Source organism: Pelodiscus sinensis, chromosome 12 (genome assembly GCF_049634645.1).
Source record: "Pelodiscus sinensis isolate JC-2024 chromosome 12, ASM4963464v1, whole genome shotgun sequence".
Classification (NCBI taxonomy): domain Eukaryota; kingdom Metazoa; phylum Chordata; order Testudines; family Trionychidae; genus Pelodiscus; species Pelodiscus sinensis.
The window spans coordinates 43271402-43290631 of NC_134722.1; the positions used below are offsets into that span (position 1 = coordinate 43271402).

At 44.5% G+C, this 19230-nt stretch overlaps 1 protein-coding gene across 3 annotated transcripts in view; it reads right to left on the reverse strand.

Annotated features, from left to right (window-relative positions):
• Positions 1 to 19230, reverse strand: part of RSPRY1 (ring finger and SPRY domain containing 1) — a 64545-nt gene that overhangs the window by 43471 nt on the left and 1844 nt on the right. Inside the window, exons 2-3 of one of the 3 annotated variants that reach the window (XM_075940377.1) lie at positions 8192 to 8354; positions 962 to 1454 (exon numbers count right to left, since the gene is read on the reverse strand). The exons of 1 other annotated variant lie outside the window; for it this stretch is intronic. In XM_075940377.1, coding sequence (XP_075796492.1) covers positions 962 to 1308 — 347 coding nt within the window. In that variant the 5' untranslated portion in view covers positions 1309 to 1454; positions 8192 to 8354. The remainder of the gene's footprint in view (positions 1 to 961; positions 1455 to 8191; positions 8355 to 19230) is intronic. One more of the 3 variants, XM_075940376.1, reaches the window with a different exon arrangement.

Below are 19230 nucleotides of genomic sequence, written 5' to 3' on the forward strand. Positions count from 1 at the left end.
TTGTGTTTCTTTCCCATGTTGCTGAGGGAAAGACTCACATCAACAGAATTAAGTAGCCACAAGATGGTGTCAAATACATAAAGTAAATAAACTGGAGATGTGTCTGTGTGTGGGAGGGAGGAGGGGTAAGGGAGAAAAATCTATTTTCAACAGCTTTCATATATCATAGGTGTTACTTATAATACCAGGCAAAAATTCCAGACAGAGACATGAGTTTTCTAAGCTGAAGGTTTTCTTCACATGTTTTTAGGGGAAAATAAGGTTTTGCCAAAAATATAAATTTCAAGACAAATCTGACTTTATGTGCACATTTACGGCAGAAAGACAGACTCCTCCAGTAGGAAAATCTTAAAAAACAACTAATAGTCTAGTAGCATTTTAAAGACTAACAAAACATGTAGATGGCATCATGAGCTTTTGTGGGCACAACAGTGCCCATGCAGAAACATAAATCAAAGCTCATTATGTTGAGATCTATCCAGCTTAAGTTCAGACCAAGGCTCTGAAGTGCAAGTGATATAGGTAACAGTTTCCTCCTGTTTTGGTGTCTCCAATCCAAATAATGATGAACAAGAACTTTAGAGGTCCTTCTACAGATTAAAAAAAAACAGGGCCAGATCCTTGTGTATCTAAAACCCTCATAAGGGGTGCTTTGCGCTAGCAATAAGTCCAGCACTTGGCTCATCGAATGAACAATTACAGTGTGCTGGCTTTAAGGATAAGAAAGAGACTTACAACTTGGAAGAGGACACATATCGAATCAAGATCAAAGCCATCTTGCTATAGTTTTGTTTAGCTATTTCCATAGGGAAGTATATATAAGCAAGTAAACAAAATCCATCCTATTCAATCGATCGTTGGAGACAACCAACCTTCCCAACCTTTTTTCATGCACGCTCCTAGCGGTTTCTGAGTAAGAGATGTCTCGTTATTATTGAGGGTCTCTTTCAGAGGTACTTACTTATCTACCAGAGTTCGTATAACTGCCAGCGTGTCAAGCACTAGTCCATCGACATTCTGTTTTTTCCTTCTTGGTTCATGTGGCCCTCGTCCCCTCCTGGGCGGCCTTACGGGGTCCCTTGGATGGCTTCTTGCTTCAGGTACTGGTATTCTACTATTCTGTGTTTGCTGATTCTGGGTTTCTACATTGTCTTCCACGCCACTATCATCTCGACAAACACAGGAGTTGCCCATGTTGCTAGCCCCCAAAGTTCCCAGTATGCAGGGGATGTGCCGCTCTAGAGTCAGCAGTAAACCTTGGAAAAGGCTTCTGCTAGCATAAAACACAACCAAAGCAACTACAATCATCTAGAAAGTTTTAAGAATAATATTTGTGTGATCCTGAAATGTAGTCTTTGCATTGTTTGTTGCTAAGAAGCTGGAATGAATGGGGAACTGCAGATTTAGCTTCCGACATCATCAATTAAGATATGCATTGTCATCCAGAAGCAGGTCTGAGGGGGGGAAAAAAGAAAAAGAAAAATGCAAGTCATTCATGTTTCATTAACTTTGCCAGTAATAAGCAGGTCTTAAAGTTCCTTCATCAAGAGTGGAGTAAACAATTAGCTTGAAGATAACTGATGCCTAAGTGGGCTGAGTTCACATCTGGGGTCCATCTTGCTGTGTACCCAGAACACCCAATGAAATGCCTGGGAATTTGGTATGCAAATAATGCTGGTGTGCAAATTGGGCAAGGATGAAACAAATGTGTGGAAGCACACATTGAAGTTCTGGGAGAAACAGTCCATGATCTTTTTAAGAGTATTACACAATGTGTTGCTTCTGGAGGCCAAATACATCCCACACCCCATGGATTCCTAGTATCCCTCATTCCTTCTCCCCAAACTTCATGGGTGCCCACCCCTCCTACCTAATGTCAAAGGTTTGGGGGGCGCACACCCTGGTGCCAGGGGCTCAGTGTGTCCCCTTTAACCTCAAAGCAAGGCTCCATGTCATCCCCTCCCTACTGTTCCCAATATTTTCCCTCAACCACCATATGCCTGGAGTTATGTGCCAGCCCTTCCCCTCATCATTTTGATTTCCTGTCTTTCAGCCTGGAGGACAGGCTATTAAGAGTAGGGATGTGAATGGTTAACCAGTTAGCCTCACCCTTAACAGGGGAGGCTTACTGGAGCCTGTTAACTGGTAGAGACTGGAGCAGTTCCCTGCTGTCTGGGCGGCCAAAGCACTACCTGATCACGGGTGGGCCCAGCCTGGGCAGCACACTGCAGCAGGGACTGCTCCAATCAGCTGACTGGATCAACCCCTATATGTGGCAGGGAAAAGGGGGCTGCTCCCCCCCCCCCCCCACACACATCCTTTAACTGGTTAAACTGGATTTTACATCTTTAAGAGTGTCAACCATCTGAACTGTACTGGGAGTACAGACAAAACTGAGATAGGGATTGTGATGTTGCAAGGTATTAATGACTGCCATCAGCTCGTTCTTTGCTCCAGAAATCTTTATGGAGGTGAGGCTTCTGGGACTGTTAGTAGATGGAAGGGGCTCTGGATGTCCCCCATTTCCTATCTTCCCCAGAGATCTGACCACTGATGTCTACACAACATTCCTTAAAAACCATGGAATTGATTGGATGTGGCATTCAAAATGTACTACGTGAGAGATACAGGAATGCCATCAAGCTGAGGGGAAGGTCTCACTTTACTCAGCCAATATTAAGCACCACATGTTTTATCTTTCAGGCCTTAGAAGAACCCTTAAAAACCAAGATCCTGTCTATTTTAGAGACCTCCCTGCAGCCTTTAGAGAAGCCACATGAAAGTGAATGTAAAAAGTTTCCTAATTCAGTTACAGCATCACACTCCCTTCCTCCCTTCCCTCTGCGTAGACTGTGTGAGGTGCTCTACATGCCCACCTTCACACCAAGCCAGACTGCATTTCTTCTAGAAAAACATTAACACAGCTATGAGAAATATTACATCTTGTAGTACGGTGTCCATTTCAGTTGGAAAAGGGCAGCCAATGACAATCACATTAAAAGATAATTACAAAATCAAGCACTCAAAAGTTAGTAATGTAATTAAAGACTGTACCATAATGCATGTGCATAAGTGGGCCAAATTATGGATCTTTGGGATTGGAGATACGAGGAAAACAGACTCTGATCAGAGGGTGAGCCGTACCCCACTGTGTTACAAGCACTATGTGATGAGCCTCATGGAGTTTTCCAAATGTTTTTTCCTTGTTCTTTACAACAAAAGGGTGCAGCCTGGGCCTTATTCATCACAAATATTAAATTCCATGTCGTCTGTCTATATAGACAGACAACAATCATAACAATGAACTATCTGTTTGTTTGAAATAACTCATAAAGGCCTGACTCCAAGATAAGGATGTAAAATCCTGTTTTAGTTCATTAACCGGTTAAGTGTTATGTTTAAACCATTAACTGATTAGATATGAGTGTGCTGGATTGGCCCCTCAGTCCCACACGTCTGAGCAACCCCTGCTCGAGTCAAATGGGAAGCTGCTCCAGCCCCTATCGATTAATTATTCACATCCCTACTCCAGGAGTCACTCAATCACCAACTGCTAGTAACATTTTTGGTACATGTTTGGATCTAGGGGTGACAAAATAATTTTTCTTCATTGAGAATTTTAAGATCAAAGTAGCTTTACACGGTCTTATTCCAACTGGTTTCATTTATATAACAAAAAGAAAAATCTATTACAGTACTCATGCTAACCAATCAAGACCAATAAACTGTGCTGGAGAACTACTGAATGGTGAGAACTAGAGCAGGATATTTAAACCCCAGCTCCTCACTTACCTGTTGAATATATTCAACATAAACATGTATCAGTGCAAAGAACCATGTTTTATGTACTACCTGGAAAAAAGTTGTGTGGGACAGAGAAGCTCCAAGGACATGATTTCACTGTTTTGGATACAGTGCCAGCAAACAGTTTCTGGAACAGTTGGGCTCCCTAATGGAATACTGTAACAGAAATGAACCATAGCTCCTTAGGGCACAAAAAAGTAGCACCATATGGGATTTTATCATAGCCAGTGAATTTTACTGCTCTACTGATTCCAATAGCTACATGTTTAGAAGCGGTGATCCTGGGTATGGGTCAAGCCATACTGCACATGTGATTTGTTCAGAAGAAGTTTCCAAGAAAGGGGGTAGTATTCCTGAGGGCTGAGAATTTTCAGTGTTGTGCAAGAGATTGTGCTGTACTTATTGGAAAGAACATGCCACACAGGGTACCAAAAAAGAACCAACACCTAATAGATTTAGGACTAAACCTACTATCAAAAGCTGAGCTGCCTTGGGGCTTCTATGCAAATTAGGGATGTAAAATTCCGGTTAAAAAATTAAACATTCCATTTAACTGGTTAACTAGTTAACTGTGATGCCTCCAAGGGGGGCAGCTCTGGCTACGCTGGGCCAAGGAGAGCAACGACCTACTAGTTAACCGGTTTCCCCAGTAAGGCACATGCTTACTACATTCCTAATGCATTTGCCAACAAGAAAAACCATTGCTTTCACTATGCTGGGAATCTGAAACAGAACATGGGATGAGGACCTCTCTCCTCCTCCAAACAACTGGCTGCTGAAAGGGAAGCATCAATCTCTGTGTGAAATAGCTAACCAGGACAAGAAAGAGCTTCACTGTCAAAAAAGCTTCACCTCTGCCCAATATAATTTGATCAGCCAGAATCAAACTTCTGAAAATGTTGTTCTACTTCCTGTCACAGTGCTGCTGGGCAGGGCTGCACTTATCTGTGCATCAAGATCACTTGCAACTGCAATTGCAAAGTGCAATTTCAAGCCATGAGCAGAATCAAACTCAAAATGACAATTAAAACTGTAATTGTAAACTGAGCAGTTTATAAACCAGCCTTTATGAAATTCCACTTTCCCAGGGAGAGCAAGCTATCAAATAAATAAAATATTTGTTTTAAAGGGTATGAAAGCTACATTTTGTCATAGCACTTTGCGCCTGGTCTAGTAGATTGTCATTACAAGTTTTGCAAAGCTGCTATGAGCAATGATTTTACTATCAAGGCTGAGGGTGGCCGTTCCAGCTCAATTAATTTCACTGCTGAAAATAAAAATTGAAAAAGAGTTTTAAATTAAACTTTACAGAGAAACACAGAAGCTATGTTTACACTGGCGGGTTCTTGTGCAAGAAGAACCCGCAGAGCATCCACACTGCCCGCTCGCTCTTGCACAAGAAGATTTTCAGTACGGTGTCGGAAGACAGGGCTTTTTGCGCAAGAGCTATGCTCTTTTCTAACAAGTAGTATAAGCCCTCTTGCTCAAAAGGACAGTGTGGATGTGCGGCAGGGGTTTCTTGCGCAAGAAAGCCCTATGGCTAAAATGGCCATGAGAGCTTTCTTGCGCAAGAGGGCATCCACACTGCCATGGACGCTCTTTGGCAAAAGCACATGGGAGCGTGGACGTGTTCTTGCGCAAGAACCCGCCAATGTAGACATAGCCAGACTGAAACAGAGATTCAAGGGACAAAAGAAGCGTTAAAATACCTTGGAACATCTCAGACAAAAATGGGGAACAAACCAAGGGCAAAAGCAGTTTTGTTACATAAAAACCACTGATTTGTTTGGCAATGGAGACACTGAATAAAATGACTGGTATGTAATACAAGAGTATGGTCTCTATCACGGGAAGATAATGCAATGCTATGTCCCCATCACACCTATTCAAGGAAGTATACACATTGGCTGCGTCAAGATTGGCATGATTTTCCGGAAATGCTTTTAACAGAAAAGTTTTCCGTTAAAAGCATTTTCGGAACAGAGTGTCTAGATTGGCACGGACGCTTTTCCGCAAAAGCACTTTTTGCGGAAAAGCGTCTGTGCCAATCTAGACGCGCTTTTCCGCAAAAAAGCCCCGATCGCCATTTTTGCGATCGGGGCTTTTTTGCGGAAAACAAATCTGAGCTGTCTACACTGGCCCTTTTGTGCAAAAGCTTTGAGCAAAAGGGACTTTTGCTTGAACGGGAGCAGAATAGTATTTCCGCAAGATGCACTGATTTCTTACAGTAGGAAGTCAGTGCTTTTGCGGAAATTCAAGCGGCCAGTGTAGACAGCTGGTAAGTTTTTCCGGAAAAGCAGCTGATTTTCCGGAAAAACTGGCCAATCTAGACACAGCCATTCTGAAGTACATATGGCCATGAAAGATAAAAATGTCAAAAGTTTAGCGTAAAGGAAGTAAAGTACAGACATGCTAGAAGGTATGCTGTACAGATCATCAAGTCAGGAAGGGAAGGTGGACAAAGGCTGCCTAGAGCAGATGCCAGATTACAGCACTGTAATAAATAGGACTACACTGGTTTCCCCAAACACAGTACATTGACTCAGAGCAGTAGCCATATTAGTCTGTAACTTTAAAGATAACAAGTAGTCCTTAGCACCTCAGAGACTAACAAAAATACATAGGATCATGAGCTTTCATGGGTAAAATCCACTTCATCAGATGAGGTGGAGTGGTAACAGAATCCAATATAAAAAGACAGCAACAGAAGTGCAGTTAAATTGATTTCAGCAGGGTGAGAATTTCACCCTAGAAGTATCTTTAACAAAGCATCTTAGTCACAGAATATAAAAAAATTTACAGTTAATAAAAACTACTGGTTTTGCTCATTTCCAAATTCAGACAATTCATCAGTTGAGAATTTGTATAAAACTCATATTTTAAGCAAAATCTGAATTATTCCCCTCCCCTCCACAAGAAAAAATCCTCAATATAAAGCTAAAGAAAGCGAGAGAACTAAAACTCTGAAGGAAATTATCAAAACTGGTCAAAATGTAAGCTTTGTTTAACAAAGAAGTAAAAACAATTTTTTGTATGACTGGAAACATTCTGTTGGCTTTCTTATTTAAGTATTTTATTTGTTTTAAAAGGTCCCTACCTACACTGTTTATTAGGGATATAAAAATCCCTTAAATGCCAGTTCTTGGGGAGCCGCCTGCCTCCCTGTGCTGCAGAAGGGTGGGGTGGCAAGAGCTGGGCTCTTACTACATTTAAAAAGCAGAGGCGCTGTGTCTGGGACCTGGTGCAAACCGGGACTGAGCAGTCCTGGCTCGCCTAGGTCCCCTGCTGCGCCTCCGCCTCCCCTGTCCCATCATGGAGACAGTGTTGGGAAGGGGAGGAGAGGAGGGGAAAAGGGAATTGGTTTTTAAGCACAGGTTTCTGCTCCCCCTGATACAGATGCAGTGGGGGCAGAGAGGGAGAGAGCAACTAGCTGAGTAGTGACTCGACTAGTTGCTCACATCCCTTTTATGGTCATTAACATGGTCCGAGCTCCCTACTGGTCCCCCAAACTGGACTACTAGCTTTAAGTAGTAAGTGGCATTGGTTTCAAAAAGGTTTTGAACTGGAATCCCAACAGAACTGGAATGTCAACTGTATATGATGCATGCTGCATAGTTGTAGCTGTTTTGCTCCCAGGATATTAGAATGGGTGGTATAATAGCTTTTCTTGGCCCAGCTTCTGTTGGTAAGAAGAGACAAGCCTCCAAGAAAGTTTTAAAAGCTTGCATCTCTCATCATATACAATTTAAAAGAGAGAAGGTGGGGGACGTAATATTCTATTGGACCAACTTCCGTTGGTGAGAGAGACAAGCTTAAAACTTTCTTGGAAGCATGTCTCTCTTACTAACAGAAGTTGGTCCAAGAAAAGCTATTTCCTCACCTACCTTGTCTCTTTAAATTGCATAGATTTAATTTAAATTGGCTTTAAAAACTTTAATCCTATCAATGAAAGCAGTGGAGTTACATCAGGGTTGAATATAATCCATTACATATTTAAATTAAGGATTCCAAAGGGAAAGAAAATCCCCAAATCCATTATCTCTAGGTTCACTGAAATTATACCCAAATTTGGGCAATTAGGACTTTGATCCTGCAAGATGCTGAGCACACATGCTAAAACACACTTTCTTCAATCAGGCTACACTGCTCAGAACCTTGTAGAATAGAGCCTTTCACCTCCAAACAGAAGCAACTCTATACTTGATACAAGAGCTATAATAGTAATATCAAATACAACTCAAAGATTTCCAAACAAAAAAGGCACACAGTTCAGATCTTTAATCTAAGGACAGAAAGTTTTGTCAGCATAAATATGTCAATCAAGGCTGCTTATGCTTTGTTTTTAAAACTAATATAGTTATTCTCATAAAAGCCCCCACAAACCTACCTCTATTTTAGATCTGTCTCCTGTCCAAACTAAAATCTCAGCTTGATGTCTAACCATCAGTTAAAGATAAAATATGGTTAAAAAAGACAGCTTTTAATCCTGCCTCCGGCTCTCCTCACTTCCTCCTTTCTTGATCGTTACAGGCACCAAAACGCCATGGGTGCTATGAAAAAAAAAGTTAGTAGGTGTTTAGCAGCCAGCTCATCCTCACCCCCCAGAGCCTCCACCTAATCAACTCCTGGCCCTCCCTGTCAGCTGTGCCGCAATGGGCAAGAGTCAGTGGGGTGGGGGGAAGGAGGAGAGAAGTGGGTACAGGTTATGAAGTGGGCAAAGATAAGGTAGAACTGGGAGGAAAGGAAGAGACAGGGGTGGAGACTTGGGAGGTCAAGGGGTCAGGTGAAGGTGATAGCACAATCATACCTGTCACACTGGCTACAGGAAAAGGCTTTATCCTTTATTCCAATGTCGATTTCATTGAAAACAAAAAAAGGAGAAACAGTACACGGGCCAAGTGCCACATATAAAGAGACTACAATAATTCAAAATTTAACAGCTAAGCTGAAGTGCTTGAAAAATATGACCAAATCCACCAGCCTAGATTCAAGGCAATCCCAAATTCCCCTGGGAGGCCGTTATTACAAGGTTGGGGAATCCTATTAATATTCTGTAGGATTACACCAGTATAAAAAAATAACAGCTCAATGAAAGAAAAGGTGTACAAATCAGAACAAAACAGAGGCCTTTAAAAGACCAAAATAGACTTGGTTATGTTTGGAAATAGTGTTGGAAGGTTAACCGTAATAGTCTGTTTCAATAAAACAACTAGGAGTCCTGTTATTTGGCCATAAGCTTTTGTGGGCTAAATAATTTAGTTAGTTTTAAAAAGTACCATAGGATTCCTCATTGTTTTGGTTGTTTAAAAGAACTGATTAATTAGGTTATATTATGAAGAGGCAATTGCCTGGATATAGTTGTAATCAGGTTACCATTATAAGCTTGATTTCTCTTTCACTCACATGCTCTGAAATGAAAGAGATGGTTCCACTGATTCAAATTTCAAATGTGACTTAAGAACAAAAGAATTCCCCCAAAAACACACAATGCTTTTTTTTGCCTGTCTCTTCACAGATAAGGTCAGCTCCCAGACAACTGCCCTAGGAAACACAGTATGGGAAGGAGGTGGACAGCCCCCGGTGGAGCAAGAACAGGTTAAGAACTATTTAGAAAAGTTGGACATATATAAATTCATGGGGCCGGATCTAAAGTATCTGAGGATGCTGAGGGAGTTGGCTGATGTGATTGCAGAGCCATCGGCCATTATCTTTGAAAATTTGTGATGATAGGGGGAGGTCCCGGATGATGGGAAAGACAAATGCACTGCCCATCTTTAAAAAAAGGGAAGAAGGACAAACCAGGGAACTACAGACCAGTCAGCTTCACCTCAGTCCCAGGAAAAATCATAGAGGATCCTCAAAGAATCCATTTTGAAGCAGTTGGAAGAGAGGAAAGAGATCAGGAACAGTCAACATGGATTCACCAAAGGCAAGTCATGCCTGACCAACCTGATTGCAAAGCTTCTGATAAAGTCTCCCGCAGTATTCTTGCCAGGATGCTAAGGAAGCATGAACTGGGTAAACGGATGGTAAGCTGGCTAGATTGTCGGGCCCAACGCGTAGTGATCAATGGCTCGATGTCTGGTTGGGGGTCGGTTTCAAGCGGAGTGCCACAAGGGTCGGTTCTAGGCCCAGTTTTGTTCAACATCTTTATTAATGACCTGGATGAGGAGATGGATTGCACTCTCAGCAAGTTTGCGGACGACACTAAGCTAGGGGGAGAGGTAGATACGTTGGAGAACAGGGATAGGGTCCAGAGTGACCTGGACAGATTAGAGGATTGGGCCAAAAGAAAGCTGATGAGGTTCAACAAGGACAAGTGCAAATTCCTGCACTTGGGACAGAAGAGTCCCCGCACTGTTAGAGGCTGGGGACCGACTGGCTAAGCAGCAGTTTGTCAGAAAAGGACCAGGGATTACAGTGAATGAGAAGCTGGATATGAGTCAATGTACCCTTATAACCAAGAAGACTAATGCCATATAAGGATGTATTTGGAAGAGCACTTTCAGATCTAGAGAAGTGATTATTCCCCTTTATTTGGCATTGGTGAGGTCTCATCTGGAGTATTGCATCCAATTCTGGGCCTCCCATTACAGAAAGGATGCGACTGCATTGGAGAAAGTCCAGCAGAGGGCAACAAAAAACGGTTAGGGGGCTGGAGCACATGACTTATGAGGAGCAGCTGAGAGATTTGGGCTTAGTCTACAGAAGAGAAGAGTGAGGGGGGATTTGAGAGCAGCCTTCAACTACCTGAAGGGAAGTTCCGAAAAGGAAGAAGAGAAGCTGTTCTCAGTGGTGACTGATGGCAGAATGAGGAACAATGGTCTTAAGTTGTAGTGGGGGAGGTCTAGGTTGGATATTAGGAAAAACTATTTTACTAGGAGGGTGGCAAAGCACTGGAATGGGTTACCTAGGGAGGTGGTGGAAACTCCATCTCTAGAGGTTTAAAAAAATCCCAGCTTGACAAAGCCCTGGCTGGGATGATTTAGATGAGACTGGCCCTGCTTTGGGCAGGGGATTGAACTCGATGACCTCCTGAAGTCTCTTCCAATCCTATGATTTTATGAAAAGGCAGATAGCTGGGAGTAGAGGGTGGCATAAAAAACCCAATGTTACAAAAGCAATCCCATACAGATGCCTATACACTGCATGTCTGTCACGTATTGATAATATCAAATCTATTCACAATAGGCCTGATCCCAAAACATCTTGGAAAGAATGTTAGTGAGGGTTTTGGCTAGCATGGGCATCAATCTAGTTTTCTTTAATATATAGCCCAGGAAAATGTAACACCTCAGACATTTGGTTACTGTCAGCAACAATATTGCCTCAGAATGGAAAGAGCCTCCCTTTTTCAAGAAGCTGAGAGTATCCTTAAGCAATTAGAAACTGATAAGTTAATACATAAGAAAAAGCAGTTTCAGACATTAAATAGATTTTTGTTTCAGCTCCCACTCATCTCCCAGAAACATTTCCCTCTCCCAAACAGTACAGTAAAACAATAGCTTTCATGTCACTACTGTCTGAGCTGTCTTAAGGATGTTGAATGAATGCAAGAAGTAGAGTTTTCTATTGCAAAGGTAAAATATTTTAAATTTTTTGCTTGAGAACCTCGTTTTCTAACAAAAGAGAGATAGCTTCTGGAGAAGAGTATTGGTAGTCAAGTTCAAGCTACTGCTGGGAGATCAACCTGACTAAATAACAAAACTCCACAGTTATTATTTCTATTTCTTGATTTAAGTCAGTCAGATATAAAATGCCAGATCAAGGTCGGCACTCATTGGTGGGGCAGCATGGGGAAACCTTATCCACAGTCACCACAGACTGTGAATAAATCATTAACATGTAGGACTGGAAGTGACCTTGAGAGTTCATTTACTCCACCCTCCTGCACAGAGGCACAACCTACTATAATAAAGCCATCACTCATAGGTGTTATTGTCTAACCAGTTCTTAAAAACAATTAATGACGAAGACCCTACGATGTCTCTTGGAAGCCTATGCCAGTGCTTACCTATCCTATGCTAGAACACTTTCCCTAACATCTAACCCAAACCTCTCTACTTGCTACAGATTCATTACTTTTCATCCTACCTTCAATGGACAGGTACATTTGCACTCTTATTTTCTTAACAGTATACGCCCAGTTTTCCCAACCTTTCCTCATAGGTCAGGTTTTGCAAATCTTATATTTGCTGCGCTCCCCAGGATGTCCTCCATTAACTGTGTTGGCCGGGACCGGACAATGCACCTCAACCAAAGACTCACTAATGCAAGCAGAGCAGGACAATGGCTTCCTGCGTCTTTCATGCCCATTTTGCCTCTTGTGTGTAGATAAATGAAGGATGTCAATCCACAGTGCTATCAAAGTGTAACTTTAAAAAAAGTGAGAGACTGTTTTCTCCCAAAGGTTTTACCAACTATTTAGTTCTCCTGGCTCTCCTTATCTTGGGAGGAAGTGAGTGCTTCTTCTCATGCTAGTGTTACATATTTGGCTATTATGGTCCTCTCTCTGACATGCTACTTCCAAAAAACCTACTTTTCAGATCTAGAAAAGAGGTAAAAGCTGACTATTCCCATAAGCAAATATTTTGAGTTAGGTGGAATGAATATATATATATTTTTTTTTAAAAAAAGGACCACGCTCCTTTAACAAGTGATACAGGACCAGCAGCACAGGGAGAGGTTGCTTACAGGAAGCTGGCTAAAAAGCCAGGTCCTCACAAGAAGCTGGCTAAAAAGCCAGGTCCTCACAAGTACCAGCTTCTACCCGTTCCACCCACAGGGTGTGTGTGTGTGTACCAGTCAGCCCAGGCTCATCAGTGAACTGTCTACACATTTACACTTTCACATCCCTAGTATTAAAACCCAGAAAAGAGAGGTTTTTCTACTATTACTATAGAAACTATACTATAGAAGCGGCATCAATAAGATTGTTTTATTTAAAAGACATCTTACTTAAAATAGAGAGTTGAAATTATTTGTACCCCTGTGAATCATGCTATGATCAACAATATAACAATGGTAATACCCCAGATAGGCAATATGACTAATGTATTATGGATGTAAAAATATGCTGAAACAGTTTTGGATGTGTAAAACATTTTGATAACACTTTTGAAAGAAATTCATTGTTGGCTCAGAACTTTGCACTGTATTTTGTTAGAATTGCCTAAGCACAGGCTTAATGTCTAGAACCGTGGTCTCCAACCTTTTTACACCCAAGATCACTTTTTAAATCTTCGAACAAGTGAAGATCTACCGCCCCGCCCCTTCCTTGAAGCCCCGCCCTCTCTATTCTCCTCCTGTCCATCACTTGCTATCCCCAGCCCTTACTTACACACACTGATAAACAGTTTATTTTTAAATGATGCGAGGTATAAAATTAAAATCACGTGTTTATAGTTATGAAATAAATGATCTGCTTTTTATTCACGCTATTTAAATCTAAAATGAAGCATTTATAATTATACATTTTGTAGGGACATAGTTCTGCGGCGGGGGGCAGGGAAGAGGGAACAGGGTGCTGGGAGGGCAGAGGACAGGGTTCTGAAGCAGAGGACAGAGTGCCAGTGGGGCAGGTTTCTGCAGCTAGGGACAGGGTGCCAGTGGGGACAGGAATAGGGACAGAGTTCTGTAGCTGGGAACAGGGGAGTGGGAACAGAATTCTGTGGCTGGGGGACAGGAGAGTGGGGACAGAGTTCAGGGAGTGGGGAGGGGAGTGGGAACAGAGTTCTGTAGCTCAGGACAGGAGAGTGGGGAGAGAATTTTGTGGCTCGGGATAGGGGAGTGGGGACAGAGTTCAGGGAGTGGGGACAGGGGTGCCAGTGGAGGCAGAGTGTCCTCTGTATCTGCCTCCTCCCAGGACTCCCCTCCCCCAGAGGGAAACCAGGGTGTGTCCCACACGCGCCTGCCCTGGGGCCGACCCCTCGGGGCAGGAAAACCCCGCGCGTGCGCCTGCCCCAAAAGCCTGCCCTCCCCCCCCGGCGCAGAGAAGCCCCACGCGCGCCTACCCCGGAGCCGACCCCCCCCCCCAGTTCAGGGAAACCCCGCACACGCCTGCCCCAAAAGCCTGCCCTCCCCCCCCGGCGCAGAGAAGCCCCACGCGCACCTACCCCGGAGCCGACCTTACCGCCGGGGCTGACTCACCCCTCCTGAGCAGTGCAGGGAGCCAATGCTCCCTCCCACAGTACACCGGACAGAGCAGCTAGTGCTACTTCCGGAATCGCTGGAAGTGGTGCTAAGCTGCGGGACTTCTGTCCATCTCCGGGAAGCCTACACTACCTTCATTTTCACTTGAGGTAGGTAGTGGGGCTTCTCAGGGGTGGGAGGTAAATGGGGGCGGGGCAGACAGGACGCCTCGCGATCGACCTGTTGGTGACCACAGGTCTAGAACCTCCAGTCTTAGTCCTCTAAAACAGTGTTTCTCAACCAGTGGTACGAGTCGCCTTAGGGCAGTGGTCCCCAACCTCTTGTGGCTGCTGGGCGCCCAGGGACAGGGCTACTCACGTGCCGGGAATCCGGGGGCAGGGCCGCTCACGCGCTGCGCTTCCGGGGGTGGGGCCACGCATGTGCCGCGTGCTGGGGGTAGGAGCCGTCCACGCACCCTGAGCCCAGGGCCAGCACCACACATGTGCCGTGCACCAGGGGCGGGGCCAGCCCAGATCTTTCAGCGGGTGCACATAAATGGCCCGGCGGGCGCCATGGCGCCCACGGGCACCGTGTTGGGGACCACTGCCTTAGGGGACCTGAGGGAAGGCTGGGGGGATACGTCAACACAACTGACATTTGGAGAAAACTCAATTTTTGTTTTAAGTTTTACAGTGTTTTATTATTTTTGTACTTTTTACACCCAAAAATGTCATCACCCACCTGGCTACAATTAAGTTGTTTAAACAAATGTGTTGCAACAGTAGAAAAAAATTGTGTGTCTGAAATCCGTAAGTACTGGGGGTACTTTTTTTTTTAAAGGGGTATTTTATAAAAAAAGGTTGAGAAACACTGCTGTAAAACACACACTGAAGTGACAAAATAGGAGCATGGAGAATAGTGTAATTACCAACTCCATTCTTAAACAGAAAAACTGATTAACCTCTTACATCCCTAGGCAGTAATGATACGCTGATGCTTCTAGTTTCCTGTTACGAGTTAAACTCCCAGTGCCCGAGGGCCAGCAGCAGTTAACCGTGTAACTGATTTAATTGTACTCAGTTTCATGGTTAACATTTAACTGTTTTGACAACCCTACTACTGGCTTAGAAAAGGACATCAGAAGAATTTTGATCTCTTGTTAATTTAAGGGAAATATCTTAAAAGGTCTCAAGAGAAAGGATCATCTTGCTATTAAGGAGTGGGCTCTGCGACAGACTTCCCACATGGCTTTGGGAAAAGTTTCAGAGGGGTAGCTGTGTTAGTCTGTAACTGAAAAAAAACCCAAAAAACAATGACTAGTCCTGCAGTGCCTTAGAAACTAACAAAAAATGTAGATGGTATAATGAGCTTTAGTGGGCACAACCCACTTCTTCAGGTGAATGGAGTTAAAGGGTCCAGGGTACAAATAGAGAAATAGAGGGGATGGATAGGGAAAAAGAGAAAGGGGGAAAAAATTGTCAGAGAGTCCATGCTAAATGGGGCTAACAGAATGGGCTCTAAGTACCTGGTGCTTAGCTTATTATGCCATTAGGATGTGGAATGTAGCAGCCCATACAGTTTAGGTCTTTGTTTAGATCTTGATTCTAGGTGTCAAACTTGTAAATTAAACCAAGTTCTGCAGCTTCTCTCCCAAGCTGGTTTTTGAAATTGCTTGGTCTTAGTGAGTGGCTGGGCAAGTTGAAATGTTCCCCAACAGGTTTCTATGCATTACCATTTCAAATATCTGATGTGTCCATTAACCCTTTGTGGCAGAGACTGTCCAGTATGGCCAATGTACATGGCAGAGGGGCATTGCTGGTACTTGATGGCATAGATTCATCTTGGTGGACGTGCAATTATAGGAGCTTCTGATGCGGTGGTTTATGTGGTTAGGTCCTGTGATGGTGTCGCTTGTATAGATGTGTGGACAGAGTTGGCACCAGAATTAATTGCAGAGGTGGGTTCCTGGATGAGTATGATGGAGGTGTGCTGTGTGGTGCTGGGAAGAATTTGTTTCAGGTTAGATATCTGTCTCTAGGTGAGACGGGACCTGTCTCCAAAGGTCTGTAAGCGTGAGGGGTCATTTTCCAGGATAGGTTATTGATTGTTAATAATATGCTGGAGGGGGTTACGCTGGGGGTTATCAGTGATATCCAGTGATGTTCTGTTCTCTTTCTTGGGCTTATTTTGAAGAAGCTGATGACTAGGTACTCGCCTGGCTCTGTCAATTTGTTTTTTCACCCCCCTGGGTGGGTATTTCAGTTTTAAGAATGCTTGATAGAGATCTTGTAGGTGTTTGTATCTGTCTGTGGGTTTGGAACAAATCTGGTAGTATCTTAGGGCCTGGCTGTAAACAATAGATTGGGAAATGTGTCTTGGATGGAAGCTAGAGTCATTTAGATAAGTGTAATAGTCGGCAGGCTTCCAGTATAAGGTGGTGGAAATGTGGTTGTCATTTAATTGTACTGTAGTGCCTTCAGAGCTTGGCAGCCTCTGTCTGGGGCAGTAGGGCTACCTTCACTTCTGTGCTGCCTTGAGAACTGGGCAGCAGGAGAAGAGCAGCTGTTGGCCACGCACCCAGCTCCAAAGGCAGCAATCAGCCTGCAGCACAGAAGTAAGGGTGTCAATACCATACTATCTTCAGAACTGGATGGCCAGAAAGCAGCAGCTACTGAAGGTCCTGCACTGCAACAGGGATATAAAAACCCATAATTAGATAATCAGTTAAATGTTCAGGGGCTGCTCCAGCCAAGCTCTGAAGGCAGTGCTACTATCTACAGGACAGGTTTCACCTCCCTGGTTTGGCTCTCTAGGGACCCAAAAGAGGGATTTTGTCAGACCAAGGGAGGTAATTTATGCCCCCCCGACACTGGACCCCCAACTCAGCTCCACTCCTGGCCTGGCCTCCTGGCTAGCTCCCACATGCAATCAGCCCTACTGCACTGCCACGGCAGCCCCCAGTCCCGCTGCTGGGGCTCTCAGCTTCACCACAGCAAACCACTGCCCTGCCAACGGTGCTTCTGGCACCATCAACCTTGCCATGGCAGCACCGGCCACGCCAACCCCAGTACCACCGCCAGGACCTACCCCACAGCAGCAGACTGCTGCTCAGCCTCCAAGGTTTCCTACCCTGCCAGCCCTACAAGGGCAGCACAAGCTCTTGCTAGCCCTGCTGTGGCAGCCCCCTGGTCCAGCCGGTGGGGCTTCTGGCCCCACCACAGCAGACTGCTGCCCTGACGGAGCCCACTCGCATTCCGGCCACCCTACCACTGGTTTAGCCGGACTCCTGCAGCAGAGCTCCCAGCCCCTGGCTTCCCTGCAGCCAGGTTCCCAACCTCCGCAGAGCTCCTGCCTCTGGTCCTCCACCAAGTCTCTTTGGTTCAACATCATCTGCGGTCAGACTAGACCACAGATGTTGCTGGACCAGGAAGTCCCAGTCGAGAGAGGTTCAGCCTGTTGTAGTAAGGGTAGCAGTTCCATACCCTGTCCTGCAAATTCCTGTATGGGTCAGAACTCCTACAATTACAACCCTGTAAACTTTCAAATTTAAATAGCTATATTCACGAAATGTATTATATTAAAAATCCTATGACCATGAAATTGACTAAAATGGACCGTGAATTTGGTATGACTCTACTAATAGCTGCTAATATTCTGCTAGCCTTTTTAAACACTGCAGTCCTCTGAGCAGAGGTTTCCATAGAATTAGCCAAGATGACCCCAAGATCTCTTTTGTGGATGGTAACAGCAAATTTAGGACACATTTAGTACCTGTGTAGTTGGTATTTCTTCCAGTGTGCATTACTTTGTACACTGAATTTTATTAACCATTTTCTTGTCCAGTCACCCAGTTCTGTGAAATCCTTCTGTAACTCCTCATTGTACCTTGAATAATTCTGTATTGTTTGCCACCTTGGCCCCTTCACAATTCACTCTGTTTCACAGATCAAGAGAACCTTGAGGGACTCTGCTGTTCACCTCTGTCACCGTTGTTAAAAAAAAAAAGTCTTAACATCATACTTTGTTTTTTTCCTGGAGAACTTCTTGGAGATCTCAGGTCTTCTTGTTCATCTCATGAGCTCTTTCTCTCAACATTTAAGCAGCTGTGGTGGCACCATCAAAGATGTAACCAAGATATTAATTCTCCCAAGTGTTTTAGACAATGGAGTTAAAACAGAGGTTTGAACTGAGATTAACACCTAAGAGTCTCTCCTCCCCTCCTTCTTTTATAAGTCATTAGAGATTTAGAGAAAAAAAAAACAAAAAAAAATATTTCTAGCCCTCTCCATAAAACACAAAGCAGTGGGGTAAAAAAGTGCACACTTAATTTCTGATTGCCTTCTGTGACGGGAGTCAGAGAAGGTCAGAGAAGGCAGGAGGGAGACGGGGAGTGGAGCAGAGCGTGGGCGCAGAGGACATGAAAGGAGAAGCGGAGGTAGGAAGCAGCCCAGGATGGGGCTCCTTAGTGTCTCCGCTCTGGGCTGCTTCCAACCTCCGCTTCTCCTTTCACATCCTCTGCCCCCACGCTCTGCTCTCTGCTCCACTCCCCGTCTCCCTCCTGTCTTCTCTGACCTCCTCTGACTCCCGTCCCCCTCCTCTCTCCTCCGCTCTCACCCTTCACTCCTCTGCCCACCACTCTCTTCTAGCTCTCCCCTCTGTTCTCTCCTCTTCTTCTGTTACTCTCCTCCGCCTCTTCTCCCCTCTGCCTTCCCTTTGAATGCAGCGCTCTCTTGCGCCGGTGCCTCTCCCCCTGATGTCAGGGATGTACGCACACTCTGGCCCCGCCCTACACTCACATGTGGCCCCACCCCCGCTTCCATCCCAGGACTCGGCACCCCTGCATGCTGCTCAGCTGGGCGGCCGCATGGGAGCAAGTGGCACAGACCGCTGTCAGAACGCTGCGCTGCCCGTGCAGCGGGGTGGGTCGGCACCGCTGAAGTGCAGGGCGGGTCGCTCTCACCGCCGTGGGGCAGCTCCGCCCCGTCACAGCTTGCTAGCTGCCAAAATCTACCTGCCATGGGCGAGCAGATTTGTCAAGCCCTGGTTATAGAATACATATAAATTGAAATTTGGCCCATAATCTAACCTTTGTTTAAAGAACAAACAAAAAATCCCCTCAAACCTGGATTGAAATGTTTCCATAATTAATAAAAACTGAAGAGATCCTCTGTAAAATCTACAATTACTGTAGAGTAGTAGTAGCATGGTAATAGAAAATATTATACTGACTAGTTCGTTATATTTCTTGTAGTTTGGAAAAATTATAGAAAATGAAATGCATAGGGTTGCAATGAG